Raw genomic sequence first — 19,246 nt, forward strand, 5'->3', positions numbered from 1 at the left:
ACACAGACCCTCACTGGGGGACGGGTCCCACACACACTGACCCTCACTGGGGGACGGGTCCCACACACACACTGACCTTCACTGGGGGACGGGTCCCACACACACACTGACCCTCACTGGGGGACGGGTCCCACACACACAGACCCTCACTGGGGGACGGGTCCCACACACACACTGACCTTCACTGGGGGACGGGTCCCACACACACTGACCCTCACTGGGTGACGGTTCCCACACACACACTGACCCTCACTGGGGGACGGGTCCCACACACACACTGACCTTCACTGGGGGACGGGTCCCACACACACACTGACCCTCACTGGGGGACGGGTCCCACACACACAGACCCTCACTGGGGGACGGGTCCCACACACACACTGACCTTCACTGGGGGACGGGTCCCACACACACTGACCCTCACTGGGTGACGGTTCCCACACACACACTGACCCTCACCGGGGGACGGGTCCCACACACACACTGACCCTCACTGGGTGACGGGTCCCACACACACACTGACCCTCACCAGGGGACGGGTCCCACACACACACTGACCCTCACCGGGGGACGGGTCCCACACACACTGACCCTCACTGGGGGACGGGTCCCACACACACACTGACCTTCACTGGGGGACGGGTCCCACACACACAGACCCTCACTGGGGGACGGGTCCCACACACACACTGACCTTCACTGGGGGACGGGTCCCACACACACTGACCCTCACTGGGGGACGGGTCCCACACACACACTGACCTTCACTGGGGGACGGGTCCCACACACACAGACCCTCACTGGGGGACGGGTCCCACACACACACTGACCTTCACTGGGGGACGGGTCCCACACACACTGACCCTCACTGGGGGACGGGTCCCACACACACACACAGACCCTCACTGGGGGACGGGTCCCACACACACTGACCCTCACTGGGGGACGGGTCCCACACACACACTGACCTTCACTGGGGGACGGGTCCCACACACACACTGACCCTCACTGGGGGACGGGTCCCACACACACAGACCCTCACTGGGGGACGGGTCCCACACACACACTGACCTTCACTGGGGGACGGGTCCCACACACACTGACCCTCACTGGGTGACGGTTCCCACACACACACTGACCCTCACCGGGGGACGGGTCCCACACACACACTGACCCTCACTGGGTGACGGGTCCCACACACACACTGACCCTCACCAGGGGACGGGTCCCACACACACACTGACCCTCACCGGGGGACGGGTCCCACACACACTGACCCTCACTGGGAGACGGGTCCCACACACACTGACCCTCAGTGGGAGACGGGTCCCACACACACTGACCCTCACTGGGGGACAGGTCCCACACAAACTGACCCTCACTGGGGGACGGGTCCCACACACACTGATCCTCACTGGGGAACGGGTCCCACACACACTGACCCTCACTGGGGGATGGGACCACACACACACTGACCTTCACTGGGGGATGGGTCCCACACACACTGACCCTCACTAGGGGATGGGTCCCACACACATTGACCCTCACTGGGGGATGGGTCACACACACTGACCCTCACTGGGGGAACGGGTCCCACACACACTGACCCTCACTGGGAGATGGGTCCCACACACACTGACCCTCACTGGGGGATGGGTCACACACACTGACCTTCACTGGGGGGACGGGTCCCACACACACTGACCCTCACTGGGGATGGGTCCCACACACACTGACCCTCACTGGGGGATGGGTCCCACACACACTGACCCTCACTGGGGGACGGGTCCCCCACACACACTGACCCTCACTGGGGGATGGGTCCCATACACACACTGACCCTCACTGGGGGATGGGTCCCATACACACTGACCCTCACGGAGTTCCACATCCGCTGGTAGGGGAGCATCACAATTTGTACACACATTCCATTCGTCGCCTGATTTCACCGAGACCAAAGCAACAATGTTGATGCCAGGAGCTTCTTCTCGCCGGAGATTGAAGCGTCCGCCTTAATTTGGTGAAATGAGACTCTGGGGGGAGATTGTCTGAGTGAGGAGGCGGTTACTGAGCAGCACCGAGGCAATATTTCGGAAGATGCTAACTCGCAGGAGCTTGTTTATAGGATATTAAAGTGAAACGTTTGCCTATAAATCAGCATGAATAGGGCTTCATTTTTGACGAGGGCGTCGTCTTGAACAGTTAGTGAAACGTGAGATATTTCCGCCTCTGTTCAGAGTGAAAACCGGTGCCGTGTGTGATGCGCTGTTCGACCGGTTTACCTCAGCCGCCAAATCCTTGACTTCCTAAAGCAGGTTGAATGGAGATGCGGCGTGAAGGAGAGGGCTTAGCTTCGGCTACAGGGTCGGTAACGTTCGGGGGTGGGCTGGGACACTGGGGGACAGTTGTGAGGGGCAATGGTCAGTAAAGGCGCGGGGGCGAGGGGTCCGTACGGGCTGTACTTTATGGACCTCCTAACGCCTGCGTTCTGTTCAGAAGCGATCCGCTCGGAGATTTGGGCAGAATGTCCGACAATCAGGAGTCTGATGCCGAGGAGTTATGGAACACCCTGGATAACTACAGGGCAAGACTCACCTCAGTGATCGAGCCCAGCCGGATTACACCCTACCTCCGCCAGTGCAAGGTCCTCAATCATGAAGACGAGGAGCAGATCTTCAACGACCCCAACCTCGTCATCCGAAGGCGGAAAGTGGGTGAGTCCCGTGGGGGGAGGGCAGGAACCTGAAACCACCGCCCCCCCCAGGTCAGGTCATAATTTCCGTCCCCGCGAGAGGTGAGAGCCGATTCAGGCCATTTCCAGCTATGGTCAGCACTGTTCGTGATTTTTTTTTCTGTATATAAGTGAGCGAGGCGTAAAGGATTTTTACGAGCTGTAACTATTGAGAGGACTTGGTGCGGGGGCATCTCAGTCCGGGCGGTTAGGTCGGAGACTGACAAGACGTGGAGCCGTCATCATCTCCTGGACCTGACCTGGGTACTCCCTCTGCCTTGCTCTGTCTGTGTTTATGGTTGGCTTTAGGACCACGGGAGATCCTCCAAGTTAATAATTGATTCAGATATGTCCTTCATCTTAGACAAGGCAGGTGCCATTATAGATCTGGCTGGACTAACCCACCTTCCTGTCCAGGCATCTTGACAACTTCTGAAAGGAAGTTAATTTAAAAGTGGCCTCACTCCCAAACCTTTATTAGTCCCGTTCAGCCATACCAAGGTCTGTATTTTGGCCAGATCCACATTTCATAAATAACTTTTGTATCCAGGGTGAAAATCCCAGGAGGCATAACTTTAAGGTGCTGAGAATAACTTTTGGATGTTAAGGCGGGTTTTTGACGGAGGGTGGCGGGCGCGTGGAACACGCCGGCACTGGTGGCGGTGGAGACAGATACATTAGGGACATTTAAGAGATAGAAGAATAAAAAAAAAACTACAGCACAATGTAGGTCCTTCGGCCCGCAATGCCACCACAGATAGGCACGTGGATTAAATAGAAATGGAAGCGAGGGGTCGTATTGACCTTGGAACAGGTTAAAGGGACGACAGACACATCATTGCAGGTCGAAGGACATCCTGAATTATGAAAGTTGCTATTGAAATGTAAACAGCCTGTAGTCCAGGAGTGCTGTTTGAATCCGTAATCTGCTGATTTTGAATGGAGGGTCCTGTCGTTATCAGGAACCTAATGGGGGCAAAATGCCCCACTTAGGGCGGCACAGTAGAATAGAGGTAAGGGTAATATTATTAGAGCACCAGAGACCTGGGTTAAATTCATACTCTGCCTGTAAAGAGTTGATGCATTCTGAGAAAGGATCTAGTGCTTTCAGCCGTGTAAAGATATCGAATTGAAGCGATGTTTCGATGACAAACTCCGCCATCTTCATCAGGAATGATGCCTGGGCATGTCTAGTCCGGTGGTATTTATACCCCCGTCGTCCGTCCCTCCTGATTGGTTGGCCCTCATCCAATCAGTCTTGCGCTCTCTCACCTTCTTTACAATCGAATTCCAGTTCTTATTTAGAGCGAGATCCTCGTCTTCATTAAAATTATTTCCCTCTAGTTTTATTTGCAAGCGTAGGTTCTGCTGCCGCCGATTTCTCCGGGTAACCCGAACGGATATAGCTCCTGATGTGGATTTCCACCGTGCCGATGCAGTGTACGCTACTCTGGATTCACAGGGTCAATGGTCATCTTTCACCCACCTAAGCTGTGATTGGAGCTTCCTTACGGGTTTGTGGATGGTATCGATCCGGTCTTTCTTCAGGTTCCTGGTAACTGTCACTACCGCAGGTCTTCGCTAAATTTCTGGATCGCCAGGAGCGGCGTCTATCGGCCAAATGGCAGAACATTGCATTTGCAATGGTAACAGGATTGACATCGACAGCACAGAGCTACTGTGCCGCGCCAGTGCCTTCTGAGAATGCCTAGTGAAGCAAGCCTTTGAAATAAAACCAGAGGAAAATAGTTTTAACCAAGACTAAGCTTTCGCTCTAAGTAAGAACTAGAATTCGATTGTAAACAAGGCGAGAGTGCAGAAACCTGACTGGATGAGGACTAACCAGTCCGAAGGGACGGACGACGGGGGTATAAATACCACCGGACTAGACACGCCCAGGCATCATCCCCGATAAGATGGCGGAGTTTGTCATCGTAACACCGGTTATAATCGATACCTGGACCCGGCTGGAAGAGTTTATTCGTTTATACGTTCCCCTCGTGACCACGTGAGTTTCCTCCAGGTGCTTCGGTTTCCTCCCACGTTGCAGAGGCTAGTGGGTTAATGGGCAGTGTGGTCTGGTGGGTCGGAGGAGTCCGGTTACTGAACTGAATCATCAGATAAATAGAATTATCCAGGCCGATCGCAGCCTGCAGCAGGCACAGGAGCCTAAGGACCTGTGTAGTACAACTAACCAACAACCCCCTCTTGTGTCTGCAGGCATGCTGCTCGACATTCTCCAGCGGACTGGCCGCAAGGGTTACATCGCCTTTCTGGAGAGCCTGGAGCTTTACTATCCCGATCTTTACAGGAAGATTACAGGAGAGGACCCCACTCGCACTTTCTCCGTTATCCTAGGTGAAGAGTATAACTTTCACCGCCTTCTGGTTTTGTACTTAATTAGGACTGAATTCTTATCTACCTATCGATCTACCCGTCTATCTATCTATCTATCTATCTATCTATCTATCTATCTATTCAGCATAGTAACAAGTCCTTCCAGCCCACTGTCTTTCATTCACACTGGAGTTCAGTCAATGCTGTTTCCTGAAGTTCATCACTCCCTGCTCTTGTGCTCCCTGACCTAAACTTGCTCTAGGTCCATTAACTTCTCCAATGGAAATTTTTGATCCAATATCAGGAACTTGCAGATGCTGGACATCTAGTAACCACAGTAAAGGTATGGAAAATGGAGTATGGCCATCCCTGGACCTTAGTCTGTTTGTTGAGAAGCGAGGGAACAATGCAAATGGTCCAGTGAGCCTGGTATCAGGGTCAGGAACAACTGTTTGGAGTGACAGGACCCACAGGGAAGAGGGTCTGTTTGTTGGCCATGGCTTAGTTGCTGACACCATGGACATAAACTCCACTTGAAAGACGTGAATAGAAACCATGGTTAATGCTCCCAAGTTCCTGGGGCACGATTTGAAGCACTACAGTGTTCTGTCCAACTTATGTCTCTGAACACCACTCAGTCACTCAGCAGGCCAGGCAGCATCCAGGAAGAGAACACAGTCGACGTTTTGGGCCGAAACCCTTCGGCAGGACTGGTGAGGGGTTTTTGGTCCAAAACATCGACTGTACTCTTTTTCCATGGACGCTGCCTGGCCTGCTGAATTCCTCCAGCATTTTGTGCGTGTTGCTCAGATTTCCAGCATCTGCAGATTTTCTCTTTTTAGTCACTAACTTCATTGTTTTAAATGGGACCATAAGGCACAGGAGCAGAATTAGGCCCTTCAGCCCATTGAGTCTGTTCCACTATTCCATCACAGCTAATTTACTATCTCTCTCAACACCATTCACCTGCCTTCTCCCAGGATCCTTTGATACCCTGACCAATGAACCTCTGCTTGAAATATACCCGAAGGCTTGGCCTCAACAGCCATCTGTGGCAATGAATTCCATACATTTACCACCTTCTGCCTAAAAAACTGCTCTTTTCTAAAGGGATGCCCTTCTATCCCCTAGAACCACCACCCCCCCCCAACTCCATTATATGGAAACTGCTGGCTGTAGCTGTTAGAAGTTTCATATGGGATCTTACTGTGTACAAAATGCATTGGTAGTTGTATTTGTCACATGTCACACCCTGACCAACACGCCACAGCAAATTCACAGTATACATAAAGCTGATTCTTGATCTTTGATTTCCTATAGCAGCAACTGTTTCAAAATTCATTGTTGGCTGTGAAGTAACTTTTCAGTTGTGCTAGTTTGTTGAGGGAATGTGTTGGTTGAGGTGTGGACTGAGCATAGATCTGATGGATGGGTTGACGTCAGCCCTCACTGTGCGGAGACAAGGAGAATGAGACTGAGAATGGCTGCAGAGAGAAATAAAGTTCACGTCTGAATGATCTTTTCTCTGTGACAACTGCTCAGCCCTCTGCTGCAATGGACCTGTCAATAAGGAGGTGGCTGATGCTTGGGGTGGTTATCCAAGCTAGAAGACTGACCAGGGTCTCACTGCCTTTGCTTAGATGCTGGAGGGGAGTCGAGCCTGACCCAGCTGCTGATGGCCGAAGTGCAGAAGCAGCAGCAGGCGGTGATCCAGAGCAACCGGCGGGTTCAGGAGCTGACCGCCGAGCTGAAGAGCAAGGAGGACAACATCAGGCAGATGCAGGTGAAGCTGAGCGAGCTGCACAAGCACCAGGAGCGGTTCTGGAAGATGCGGGAGGAGCGCAACAACTACAGCGAGGAGCTGAGAATGTGCAAGGAGGAGAACTACAAATGGGCAAAGGACTTTGCAATGCAGAGTGAGGAGAAGAACAAGGCCATGATGAGGAACAGAGACCTGCAGCTGGAGGTGGGTGGAAACGTGAATCAGAGCCCATCCCCTCCCAGATTCCCACTGGAATCTTCACTTCATTATCCATCTGGTTCATCACTCTACCTTTCCTAAAAAGATTCAGGTCCTCAAACTCAACAATAGCCAAAGCTTCTGATGATACTGAATTGTCTCCTCATCTGACGTATGGACACCTTGGAAAACATATCTTGGCCTTGGGAAATTTGATTGCCTGTTTTCCGGTTTTGTACACATTTGTTTTCTCATCCGTATCATAAGGAATCAAACCACTTCCCATTCACTCTTGTTACAAATGAACAAGCCCCTGTGTGCTTACTGCCCATTATCTCACTGGAGGTTTGGGCAGCAATGAAGGTCCTCCATCTCTGTCTGACCATACAGTTGCAAACAGATATAGAAGGATTACTTCTTTGCTGTTTCTGTAACAACTTTTGTTTTACCAGTAAGGGTTGTCAGCCCTGACTTGAAGCCCTGAACCTGGAGGACTGGTGGACCCCTCTTAGTCTGGCCTCTACACTTTGACCTGTTTGGCATGCGTGACCCTACCACGAGTCAGGGCACAAGTCCCCAACTCCAGCCAACTCAGCTCTCTGGGTCATTGAGTCATGCAAAAGCCTCCAAAACCTATGGCAAGGTTGTGGTCCTCTTGGAGGAAGCCCTTACTTATCTGCCCCTATATTTAGAATCCAACTTGACCCATTTCCTTCCCCCATTAGTCCCGTTGTACAGGTTCTCAATGACTCTAATCTCCTTCCCATCCTGAGACCAGAGCTTTTGCCATCAGAGGGCCGATTTGCAGGTGTAGCTACTGCTTTAGTTTCTGATGGTGACGGGTGAATCTGGACTGTGTGAACTAACTGCTGAGGCATTTTAAACCTTGCTCCAGATACGAGAAACTGAAGCACAGTCTAATGCTGGCGGAGGACGGGTACAAGGTGGAAAGGACTCACACCATAAAACTCCGGCATGCCATGGAGCAGAGACCAAAGCAGGAACTTATCTGGGAGCTCCAGCGTGAGAACGACCTGCTGAAGGCAAAGTTGCAGGAGCTGGTCTGTCCTGTGCAGGTAATCACCGCCTGGAATGAGAAAGGAGTTTCCTTTTCATTACCTTTCCTCCACATTGTGCTGTTTCATGCATTGAGGTGAAACAAGCTTGGGTTTGAGGAAACCTTTAGCCAGAGCCTCCAGGAGAGAAGCTGCTCTACTGCTGTAACAGAGCCACACGAGCAGGCTGGCCATGCCATTCGTGTCCCCAGTACCATTCTCCAAAGCTCATATCCTGGTCTGAGACCGGGGAAAAGACTCCAGGATGATCTCAAAGCTTCCTTGAAGAGATTTACTCACCCTTGGGAATCCCTGGCCAAGAAGGAGCATTTGAGAAACGGTCTGAGAACCTTGAGCTTATGGTTTTGGCTTTAGTGGTTGGGAGTATTGACTGTGGGGTCCCAGTGAGAGCTTGGGGCCAGCTTGTACACTGCATCCCCAGTCTTTGGTTTCAAGTTTACCTCAGCGCCATGATCAGACCATGACATTTGGGAGATTTCCCAGGAGAGGGGCTTCTTCTGGGCTTTCCATGTTCTCCAAGTCAAGTTCAACTTGATATCAGTGTCTACGTGGAGCATTCTGCAAGTCTTCCTGGGCCAGGGAAGGTATTTGTGCTGGTATTGGTTCATTTCTGTCACATGATACTGTGAAAGGTTTGTCTTGCGTAATGTTTATACAGATCAAATCATCACGCAGTGCAGTGAACTAGAGTAAGACAATAACAATAAGAATAAAGTGTAAAAGCGATTGAAACGGTGCAGTGCAGGTAAACAATGAAGTGTGAGATAATAACGAGGTAAATTGTGAAGCCAAGCGTCCATCATATCATACGAGGGATCCTTTCAAGCGTCTGATTACAAAGGGAAAGAATCCATCATTGAGCCTGGTGGGACATGCTTTCAGCATTTGTATCTTCTGCCTGATAGGACAGGGGAGACAAGGGAATGTCCGGGGTGGGTCAGTTGCTTTACCGAGGCAGAGTCCATGGAGGAGTGACCGGTTCCTGTGATGTGCTGAGCTGTGTCCACAACCCTCTGTAGTTCTTGTCCTGTGCAGAGCAGTTGCCACACGAAGCAGCATCTCCAGAGCTTGGGCTCAAGTTCAAATTTGTCTTTTTACGGGAGTGGACCTTGTCTTTGCCGGGGTATCTTAGAACATAGAACAGTACAGCATGTCACAGGCTCTTCAGCCCACAATGTTGTGCTGACCCTCAAACCCTGCCTCCCATATAACCCCCCACCTTAAATTTCTCCATATACCTGTCTAGTAGTCTCTTAACTTCAGACCATTCTGCAAAAGCCATCTCTTCCTTCAACTTCACAGCCACCTTGAGGTGCTGCCACTGACCTTGAAACCCAGTTCAAAAGCAGGAAACAAATGAAACAATCTGGAAGTTGAATATAAAACCAGAAATACTCAGCCGGTCAGACAGTAAACCTTTCTTCTTCAGTTGCTGGTGTGTAAAGACTCCCGTTTTCCACCCTTCTAGTTCTGTTCTGTTGATGAGTCCTCAACCTGAACTGTTTGCTCTGTTTCTCTCCATGAGTGCTGTCTGGTCTTCTGAATGTTTGTATAGGTTACTGCGAGTTCCAACTGGACATGGTGACTGGACGTCAAGCCATGCCTCGTGTCCCAAGCTGGAACTGACACTTGGTACATTAAGGTAGTTTGTAATTAATGAGGCTCTTTAGTTTCAGGAGTGCCTCCTGGACATTTTACAGTCATGATTGTCTGTCCTTTGCAGAGTTTGTGCCAAAGAGTTTCACTTAAGCTGGTTTCAGTGTGCGTTCAACTTAATTGTGTTATAACAGATTTGACAGGTTATAAACATACAACACACTTAACTTACACAAAGCTAATCTGCAGCAGACATCAGGAAACCTAATCTGCTTTTATTTAACTGTTGCACAAATTAAAGGCTGACGATGTCGATAAAAGTAAGATATACATCCAGATTCTGGAAGACGACCGGAGGACGGCACTGGAAGAACATCAAGAACTTGTCAACAGCATTTACAGTTTACGTAAAGAGCTTCAGGATGTGGCAGAGTTACGAGACAAGGTAGGATTTTATCTCCCCTGTTTCCTGCTTTCCAAAGCTGGGCACCACTGTCAAGGGCAGTGTTTAATTCCCTTCATCTTGGGAAGGCAGTTTGGATCCCCTGTCCATAGTCCCAAGGCTCAGCTTACACTCCCATCACAATGCAGTCATTTGGCAGAGGTCAATTCACTGAAGGCTCTGCAAATAGGAAGTTAATCTTTTCATCTATGGGAGCCGTCAACTAGACACTACTACATTCAGTAAGAATCTGGTCCAGCAGATCTGGGACCTAATGTCCAGCACAAACCCTTTAGGTCAGGATAGGAGGAGGCGATGAAAGGGTGATCTCTGTTTCAGCTGGACTGGAGTTGGACAGGTATGGGGTGAGTGTCAATGTGTGTGCTGACAACACCTTTTCACAGCTTCCTCTTCCCTTTACACAGGGAGAATCTCCAACTGGCATCCAGCTTTGAGATGCATTTTGTTCCAGTTCAAATTAGAAAATCAAAGTCATGATATCAGTCCTTGAAATTTTCCACCATGTCCATTCTGCTCCCTGTCTCAAAGGACCAGACCTTTTTGCAACTGATAACCCTGAGTTGATTTTTCAGTCCCCTGGCTTCCCTTTTAACAACAACCCTTGCTGAGACCCTCATCCCTTACTTTGTCAGCACAGCTCTCTCATTCCATCTGTAGACTTGATTGTCCTTCATGTTGACCATTGACGAACTATATTGACCATATCAGCCCAAGTGCCATTGACCAACAATGATGACCATATCAACCCAAGTGCATTTGACCAACAATAATGACCATATCAACCCAAGTGCCATTGACCAACAATAATGACCATATCAATCCAAGTGCCATTGACCAACATTGCCTCCCTGGCCAGGGAAATCAGCATTTGGATCATGTACCTCACCTTCACCACTCTAACTCCAATTCTGACCTGTTGTATAGCTCCCCCCCTTTCCTCTGGCTGCACAAAATTTGCTTGGCCTTAAAACCCTTCGTCTTCCACCCTTCTTTTAAAACCAAATGGAAGTTCTTCGCATTGAGCAGGCATTTGGTTGTGCTCCCTGATGTCCGAGGTCGACTGTGCCTCTGGAAAAAGGTTAGAGAAATTTCTTCCACATTGAACTCACTGCAGAACACCGGTCACATGGGAAGGTGATGATAAGCCTCAGTGGCCCAGGGTTGGGTTTGTTCCCTTGGGGGAGGGGACACAAGAGGACATCCTAATCATAACTGCAGACATTGGAGTCAGCAGCAAGAATAAGCCTGGGAAAGGAAGCCCAGCTTGACAAAATAGTCTGTAGCTGTAGCTGAGATCCCAGAACTACGATGGAGGGTCACCCCCACCTTCTGTGAATCTAGGAGCAACCCTGGTGCTGCAGACCCAGCTGGAGCAGGGGCGATGCACCTGGTTAAAGAACCATTGGTAGACTCAGTTGTTCTTCCTAATTCCAACTCTTGTCTTGCTCTCTTGGTTCCTGGTAAAGTACCTGGAAGAGAAGGAGGTATTCGAGCTGAAGTGTGTAACACTGCGGAAAGATTCCCAGATGTACAAGGATCGCATTGAAGCAATCTTGCTCCAAATGCAAGAAGTGGCCACAGAGAGGGATCAGGTAACTGGAAAAGAGATTCTCTCCTTCAAATCGTAACTTACACTATATGGAGCCTGCACTTCCTGATGGTCTCACTGTTTCCATGGAGACATCCCATGGTTCTGAGTAGCTCTCCCCTCCCCACCCACCCCAAAGGCCTTGAAAGGTCACCTTTGCCAAAGACCTTTAAACTATTTGATTTTTTTCCCATAAAAGCATTTAGAAACCCTGAAATAAATTTAAATCAATATTTTAAAATTTTGACTTTTTAAAAATTAGTTATTTTAAAACATGAAAAGTAGTAACATATAATTTTAAAACTTTAAAATTAAGTGTAAAATAACTCATATACTAAGTTGTATCAGTCTTTCTCCAGAGTGCTGGCAACTTATTTCAGCTGAAGGAGTTTGTGGTTTGTCCAGCAGAAACTTACGCAGGGTAAAGCTGAGGGGGTGGACAGTAATCAGTGATGTCACTGCTCCAGCAGAACCAGCAGGCGCCCTTCTCCTGTGTTTCAACACACGAGGTGTGACCGAGGTTACGCTGGGTATGGAACAGCGGGAAGTTGGCCAATCCCTGTGGAATCCTCAGCTGGAGATGAGCACCATCTGACCCAACAATCTGGCTCAATGTCGAGTGGGCAGGGTCAAGGTGGGGAGGTCAGTGCACTGTGGCCCCCCGGAAGTCTTTCCAGAGGAACACTAATGCTGAGAGACTCACGGCAAGAGGGAGCCTGACCGTCACAAGATAGGGTGCTGGTGCTTTAGTTGTTGTCTGAGCTTGGGTCTCACTTGGTACCTGTGTCTCCCCCGTGTCTGCAGGCTCTGAGGTCGAGGGAGGAGATCCACAAGCTGCACGCGCAGACCTTGCAGCAGAAGGACGATTATCGGAAGTTGATCCGTGAGCAGGGCGAGAGATGCGACGAGCTGCAGATTGAACTGTTCCGGCAAGAGGAGCAACTCCTGAACCTGCAGGCCAAACTCAAGAAGGTCAAACAGCTGCCAGACAGTTCGGTAACACCCAGCTTCCTCGTTACGTGGGGGTAGGGTCGGGACCTGGTCTGCCACAGTGGAGCTCCAGTCCAGCGTTAGACTTCAGCCTGCAGTGCTGGACTTTGCTCCACGTTCCCGATTGTCTGTAGGGGCAAATTTTGCTCCCAATCCATGTCTCTGTTCCCTGATAGTATCTGGTCCGATCTGAGGTCCTAGGGATTGGTTTGTCATGGTGATGGAGGACTGTCTTTATGTGTGTACGGGTGGGTTGGGAGTCAAGGGGCTGCTGCTGTTCTGCTAAACATTGTGGGCGTGCAGTGTTGGTGCTGGAATGTGTGACCACACTTACCGGCTGCCCCCAGCACATCCTTAGGTTGAGTTGGTTACTCAAGCAAACGACGCACTTTACGGTACACGTGGCCGTGGACGTGAACCTGGATCTGAGTTAGGAGCTTGGACCTGGACTCTGGGGTTCACAGCATGGTGTGGGGATGAAGGCTTTAAGTTTGTCTGATGTTTGGTTTGAAGACACGTGAAGTGATTTATAATTCATAAAACCTTCCTTGAGTTTTTCTTCAGACTTTGATGAGGCACCTGCCAAGCTTCTCAGGATGCCAGTCACTTTGCCTCCACTTGGCGTAATGGTGCTGCCCTGCTCCAAGTGGGTTCCCTTCTCCCGACAGTGCTGACCTGTAACAGACTGGCGTTGTTTACAGGCACGCCCTGCCCCGCGGTGCAGGTCCTTTACTAGAGAACGCAGGCTGCATTCGTCAGCATGGGGAGAGGGGAATTCACAGCCCGTTAAATCTTGATCCGATCTGCACCCCCAGACCAAGTGCATGGACGGATGCACGCGGTGACCACTTTATGAGGTACACCTGCTCGTTAATGCAAAAATCCCATCAGCCAATCGTGTGACAGCAACTCAGTGCATAAAAGCAGGCAGACACGGTCAAGAGCCTCAGTTGGTTTTCAGACCAAACAGCAGAATGGGGGTAGAAATGAGCTCTGTGTGACTTTGACTGTGGAGTGATTGTTGGTGCCAGGCAGGGTAGTTTAAGTATCTCCTGGAGTTTTCATGCACAGCCGTCTCTAGAGTTTACAGAGAATGGTGAGAAAAATAATAAAAGATATACAGTTAGTGGCACTTCTGTGGATGAAAATATCTTGTTAATGAGGGAGGTCAGGGGAGAATGGTCAGACTGGTTCAAGCTGACAGGACGATGACAGTAACTCGGATAACCTCGATCTACGACCATCGGGTGCAGAAGCACATCTTCGAATGCACAACACATCGAACCTTGAAACGGGCAGACTAGAGCTGTACTGGCTCCACTGCTGGGCCTAATAAAGTGGCCAGTAGTGTATATAGACACTCGTACATCAGATCCTGAGGGAGACATATGTGTGCAAGTGTCACGTGTTTGGATGGGTTTGTATGCACACCTATTCATACACACACACACACACACACACACACTTCTCCACGCACATTCAATTGTGCCCCTTCTGTCAGCAAGTGAGATGAGTTAATTCAGCGTAGGGCTGGTAGAACAAGTACTTTTAGTGGAAATAGTCCTTATGTTTAATACATGTCTCCATTTATAGTTAAACTCCATGTTGGCTGTGTGATTATGCCAACTGGCACGGACAAACACTCCTCACCTCTCCCTCTCCTTTAACAGATCACCCCCACCGGAATCCAGGATTCAGAACAGGATTTGGCTGAATGTGAGTCTCTTCGGTAAAGCCCTGCCACGTAGTGTAGCGATGTCAACCCTCAGATCCAGTTCAACACACTTACTGCGAACGCTGTTGGTGATGTCGGTGCCATTGTTGCCGTGTTGCTGTCGTGTCCTCGGTCCCAAGGGCAGTAGTTTGGGAAAGAGCAGCAGATTTCCCCCTGGGGTTTGTACCTGAACCGACATAACTAGAAGGTAGACTGGCGTACTTGCCGAATGATATCTGTAGCTTCCTCCTGTGCTCGGGTTGGGCTGCGTTCATCAGTGGGATCTTGCCGTTGGGCTCACTCAGGACAGGGGGGTGCAGTGGGAAAATTACTGGGTAACTTATCCCAAAGCCTGAGCTGACAGCCCAGAGGCATCAGTTCTAATCTCACCACGGCAGCCGGGGAATTTTAATTAATCTGGAATTTATACAACGCTGTGGCGGTAGTGGTGATGGTGCGAACATTGGAATGCGCTTCACCAATGTGTTTGAGAGGAGGAATGCGCCGACTCTGGTCGACAGAACTCAAGACAGAGTTGCTGGCCCACGGTGATGTGTGTAACTGCTCTCTGAACCGGGCTGGCCTGGTCGACAGGCAGTAAGCCTGTCCTTGCTGGTCACTTCCAGGGTTCACGCAGGGCGAAATTCAGTAAGTCATCTGGCAGCTCAGGATATCTGGAGAGAATTTCGTTCTGACCTGCCTGCTGATAGGTGCTGGGTTCAGCTCTGTCGCTGCCCGGTCCTGCATGAGTCTCGTCCACCACCTTTGGGGGGCAATGCGGCACATCGGGGGGGGGGGGGGGGTCATGGACTCTAGAAGCAACTCCATCCTTCCTGTCCCTCGCAGAAGCTCTGAAGGTGTGAACCACCTTCCCCAACAATTCCCACATCCTACCTGTCCTGGCCAGCTTGATGGGCTGCTTCTGTCCACCACCTTCCCTCAACCTCTCCACCTCTCCCAACCTCTCGTCATCCCTCCCCTACCCCACTCCCCACATCCCCCCCCCCACCCCCACCAGCCACGAGTAGACGCCGGGGACCCCAGCCCAGCTGAATTGGAGGACCCGGAACGAGGAGGCAAGCTGACATTTCCCTGAAGAAGGGTCTCGGCCTGAAGCATTTCCACAGATGCTGGCTGACCTGCTGAGCTCCTCCGGCATTTTGTGTGTGTTGTTTCCCTGATTGTGCTGTCTGCTCCTTTCAGGCTGTTGGACACAGAGCACAGAGAATCTGAAGGACACTAGCACCGAGCAGTTCCCAGAAACGCTTAAATATTCTGGCATAAAGAACGTAAGTTGTCCTGCCGTTCAAAGCATCTTCATCACCTGGTTCCCATCCATGACCTTATCTGCCCTTACCCTGTCGACTCAAGAAATTGTGGTACCTGGCAAGGTAAATCCAGGGGTTCTTTTAAAGCACAACATGGCTTAGCACAGCATGCATTGTCCACCGAGGCAGCGCTCATCAACACCATCAACTGTACCCTCAAACGCATCTCTCTCATTTCACCCACATCTGCTCTCACCCCATCCTCCCACCACCCCACTAGGGACAGGGTTCCCCTTGTCCTCACCTACCACCCCACCAGCCTCCAGGTCCAACGTATAATTCTCCGCAACTTCCGCCACCTCCTACGGGATCCCACTACCAAGCACATCTTTCCCTCCCCCCCCCCTTTCTGCTTTTCGCAGGGATCGCTCCCTACGCGACTCCCTTGTCCACTCGTGTCCCCCCCATCCCTTCCCACCGATCTCCCTCCCAGCACTTATCCTTGTAAGTGGAACAAGTGCTACACCTGCCCTTACACTTCCTCCCTCACCACCATTCAGGGCCCCAGACAGTCCTTCCAGGTGAGACGACACTTCACCTGTGAGTCGGCTGGTGTGGTATATTGCGTCCGGTGCTCCCGGTGTGGCCTTTTATATATTGGTGAGACCCGACACAGACTGGGAGACCGTTTTGCTGAACACCTACGCTCGGACTGCCAGAGAAAGCAGGATCTCCTAGTGGCCACACTTTTTAATTCCACGTCCCATTCCCGTTCTGATATGTCTATCCATGGGCTCCTCTACTGTCAAGATGAAGCCACACTCAGGTTGGAGGAACAACACCTTATATACCAGCTGGGTAGCCTCCAACCTGATGGCATGAATATTGATTTATCTAACTTACGTTAATGCCCAGCCTTCCCTTCTTACCCCATCCCTATTTTTAATTTTTTTTTCTTTCTTTCCCTCTCTTGCCTGTTCTCCATCTCCCTCTAGTGCTCCCCTCCCCCTTTCTTTCTCCCAAGGCCTCCCGTCCCATGATCTTTTCCCTTCTCCAGCTCTGTATCCCTTTTGCCAATCAACCTTCCAGCTCTTAGCTTCATCCCTCCCCCTCCGGTCTTCTCCTATCATTTCAGGTCTCCCCCTCCCACTTTCAAATCTCTTACTATCTCTTTTTTCTGTTAGTCCTGACGAAAGGTCTCGGCCCGAAACGTCGACTGTACTTCTCCCTATAGATGCTGCCTGGCCTGCTGCGTTCCACCAGCATTTTGTGTGTGTTGAATGGCTTGCTGACTTTGGGGGTTTCTCCAACCCTTGTCTTCGCTGGTCTGCCAGCCTGACGTCCAGCCGCAGGTGTCTTTCATCCATGTCACTTTGCTGACCTTTGATCGTGGAATGAGGAATGCAGAGTGGAGGCCTGACCTCCAACTCTAACTCCCCCACATCTGTGTCCCAAGACCCTAACCTGACCCCTGACTCCCTTCTCTGTCCCCAAAACATCCCTACAAACTTGAAAAAACAAACAGGTCTGAGCCACGACCTTGATGGAGGGTTTGAGTTATAAGAACTGGCTGAAAAGGGTGGGGAACAACCTTTAAAAAAAACAAGAAGGGATGCAGTACATAGGTAGTTTTTGTTTTATTTCATGGAAGAAATCATAGAAAGCCTCTTAGTAAAAGTAGAAGACAGAAAGTCTGAAGGAAAATAACATTAGTGAAACATTAGAGAAAGCCAATGAATCCCGAAAGTCACTGGCCTGCATCCCAAGGGATGGCAGTGGAAATAATAGATGTCCAGGTGGTTGTGTTCCAAAATGTGGTAAACTATGTATACCTGTCTGGACATGCCCCTCTGCTGACTGCTCCTGTGGCTCCTCCCACAGACCCTGCTGACTGCTCCTGTGGCTCCTCCCACAGACCCCTGCTGACTGTTCCTGTGGCCCCTCCCACAGACCCCTGCTGATTGCTCCTGTGGCTCCTCCCACAGACCCCTGCTGACAGCTCCTGTGGCTCCTCCCACAGACCCCCTGCTGACTGTTCCTGTGGCCCCTCCCACAGACCCCTGCTGATTGCTCCTGTGGCTCCTCCCACAGACCCCCCTGCTGACAGCTCCTGTGGCTCCTCCCACAGACCCCCTGCTGACTGCTCCTGTGGCCCCTCCCACAGACCCCTGCTGACTGCTCCTGTGGCTCCTCCCACAGACCCCTGCTGACTGCTCCTGTGGCTCCTCCCACAGACCCCCTGCTGACTGTTCCTGTGGCTCCTCCCACAGACCCCCTGCTGACTGTTCCTGTGGCCCCTCCCACAGACCCCCTGCTGACTGTTCCTGTGGCTCCTCCCACAGACCCCCTGCTGACTGTTCCTGTGGCCCCTCCCACAGACCCCCCGCTGACTGCTCCTGTGGCCCCTCCCACAGACCCCTGCTGACTGCTCCTGTGGCTCCTCCCACAGACCCCTGCTGACTGCTCCTGTGGCTCCTCCCACAGACCCCCTGCTGACTGTTCCTGTGGCTCCTCCCACAGACCCCCTGCTGACTGCTCCTGTGGCTCCTCCCACAGACCCCCTGCTGACTGTTCCTGTGGCCCCTCCCACAGACCCCTGCTGATTGCTCCTGTGGCTCCTCCCACAGACCCCCCTGCTGACTGCTCCTGTGGCTCCTCCCACAGACCCCCTGCTGACAGCTCCTGTGGCTCCTCCCACAGACCCCTGTATAAAGGCGATTGGAGGCACTGCTCCCCCCTCAGTCTCCAGGATGTCGTGGTCACATTTGCAGCTAATAAAAGCCTATCTTTTGCCTCCCGTCTCCGAGAGTTATTGATGGTGCATCACAAAGTTCCGGATTCTAGAACAGCTTCCACAGATTGGAAGGTGGCAAATTTCAAGTGAAATGTTAGAATCTTCCATTAAGGAGCTGATGATTTATAAAGCAGTAGGATGAGGCAGAGTCATGTGGATTTGTGAAAGGGAAGATCATGCTTGAGAGACCTATTGATCTTCTGAGGTTGGAACCAGCAGAAGGGGTAAGGCAGAATGTAGAGTGTTTTGGTCATTTAAAGGGATTTGATAAGGAGCCGCACGAGAGCTAACTAAACGAAGTGAGGGCAGGAGGTGTCGGGGATGATATGCTGTCATGGAGTAGGGTTTGGATGTTCAACGAAGTAGGAGTAAGCGGATCATGTTTTGAGTGGATGGCTACAATTAATGAGGCGTAGGGGTCAGTGTGACATCCCAAATAAGCTGAGTAAATGGAGGTATGGTATAGATCAGCCATTATCTGATGGGATGGGGGAATCACTTCAGGGGACGTGTGACCTTCCCCAGGCAACAGGTCAGCATTGACTTGGTGGGCCGAAGGGCCTGTTACCTCGCTGTTTGATTCTGTGATCCTCTACAAAAATCAGAAAACGCTCACCTCATTAAACCTTGTTCCGCTGGTCGTTCTGTCTTTGCCGATCTGTTTCTTAATCCCAGTCACCCACCTCGGATCTACGATCTTCAGCCAGCGAAAGTCTATTTAGCTCAGAT

The 19,246-nt window shown here is 51.0% G+C and overlaps 1 protein-coding gene across 1 annotated transcript in view; it reads left to right on the top strand.

Moving 5' to 3' along the window:
- card9 (caspase recruitment domain family, member 9) overlaps positions 1-19,246 on the top strand; it is a 37,260-nt gene that overhangs the window by 12,899 nt on the left and 5,115 nt on the right. The window contains exons 2-10 of the mRNA XM_073052327.1: positions 2,497-2,714; positions 4,952-5,089; positions 6,709-7,046; positions 7,931-8,104; positions 10,002-10,145; positions 11,630-11,755; positions 12,556-12,747; positions 14,412-14,457; positions 15,659-15,744. Coding sequence (XP_072908428.1) covers positions 2,525-2,714; positions 4,952-5,089; positions 6,709-7,046; positions 7,931-8,104; positions 10,002-10,145; positions 11,630-11,755; positions 12,556-12,747; positions 14,412-14,457; positions 15,659-15,744 — 1,434 coding nt within the window. The 5' untranslated portion in view covers positions 2,497-2,524. The remainder of the gene's footprint in view (positions 1-2,496; positions 2,715-4,951; positions 5,090-6,708; positions 7,047-7,930; positions 8,105-10,001; positions 10,146-11,629; positions 11,756-12,555; positions 12,748-14,411; positions 14,458-15,658; positions 15,745-19,246) is intronic.

Source organism: Hemitrygon akajei, chromosome 7 (assembly GCF_048418815.1).
Source record: "Hemitrygon akajei chromosome 7, sHemAka1.3, whole genome shotgun sequence".
NCBI lineage: Eukaryota > Metazoa > Chordata > Chondrichthyes > Myliobatiformes > Dasyatidae > Hemitrygon > Hemitrygon akajei.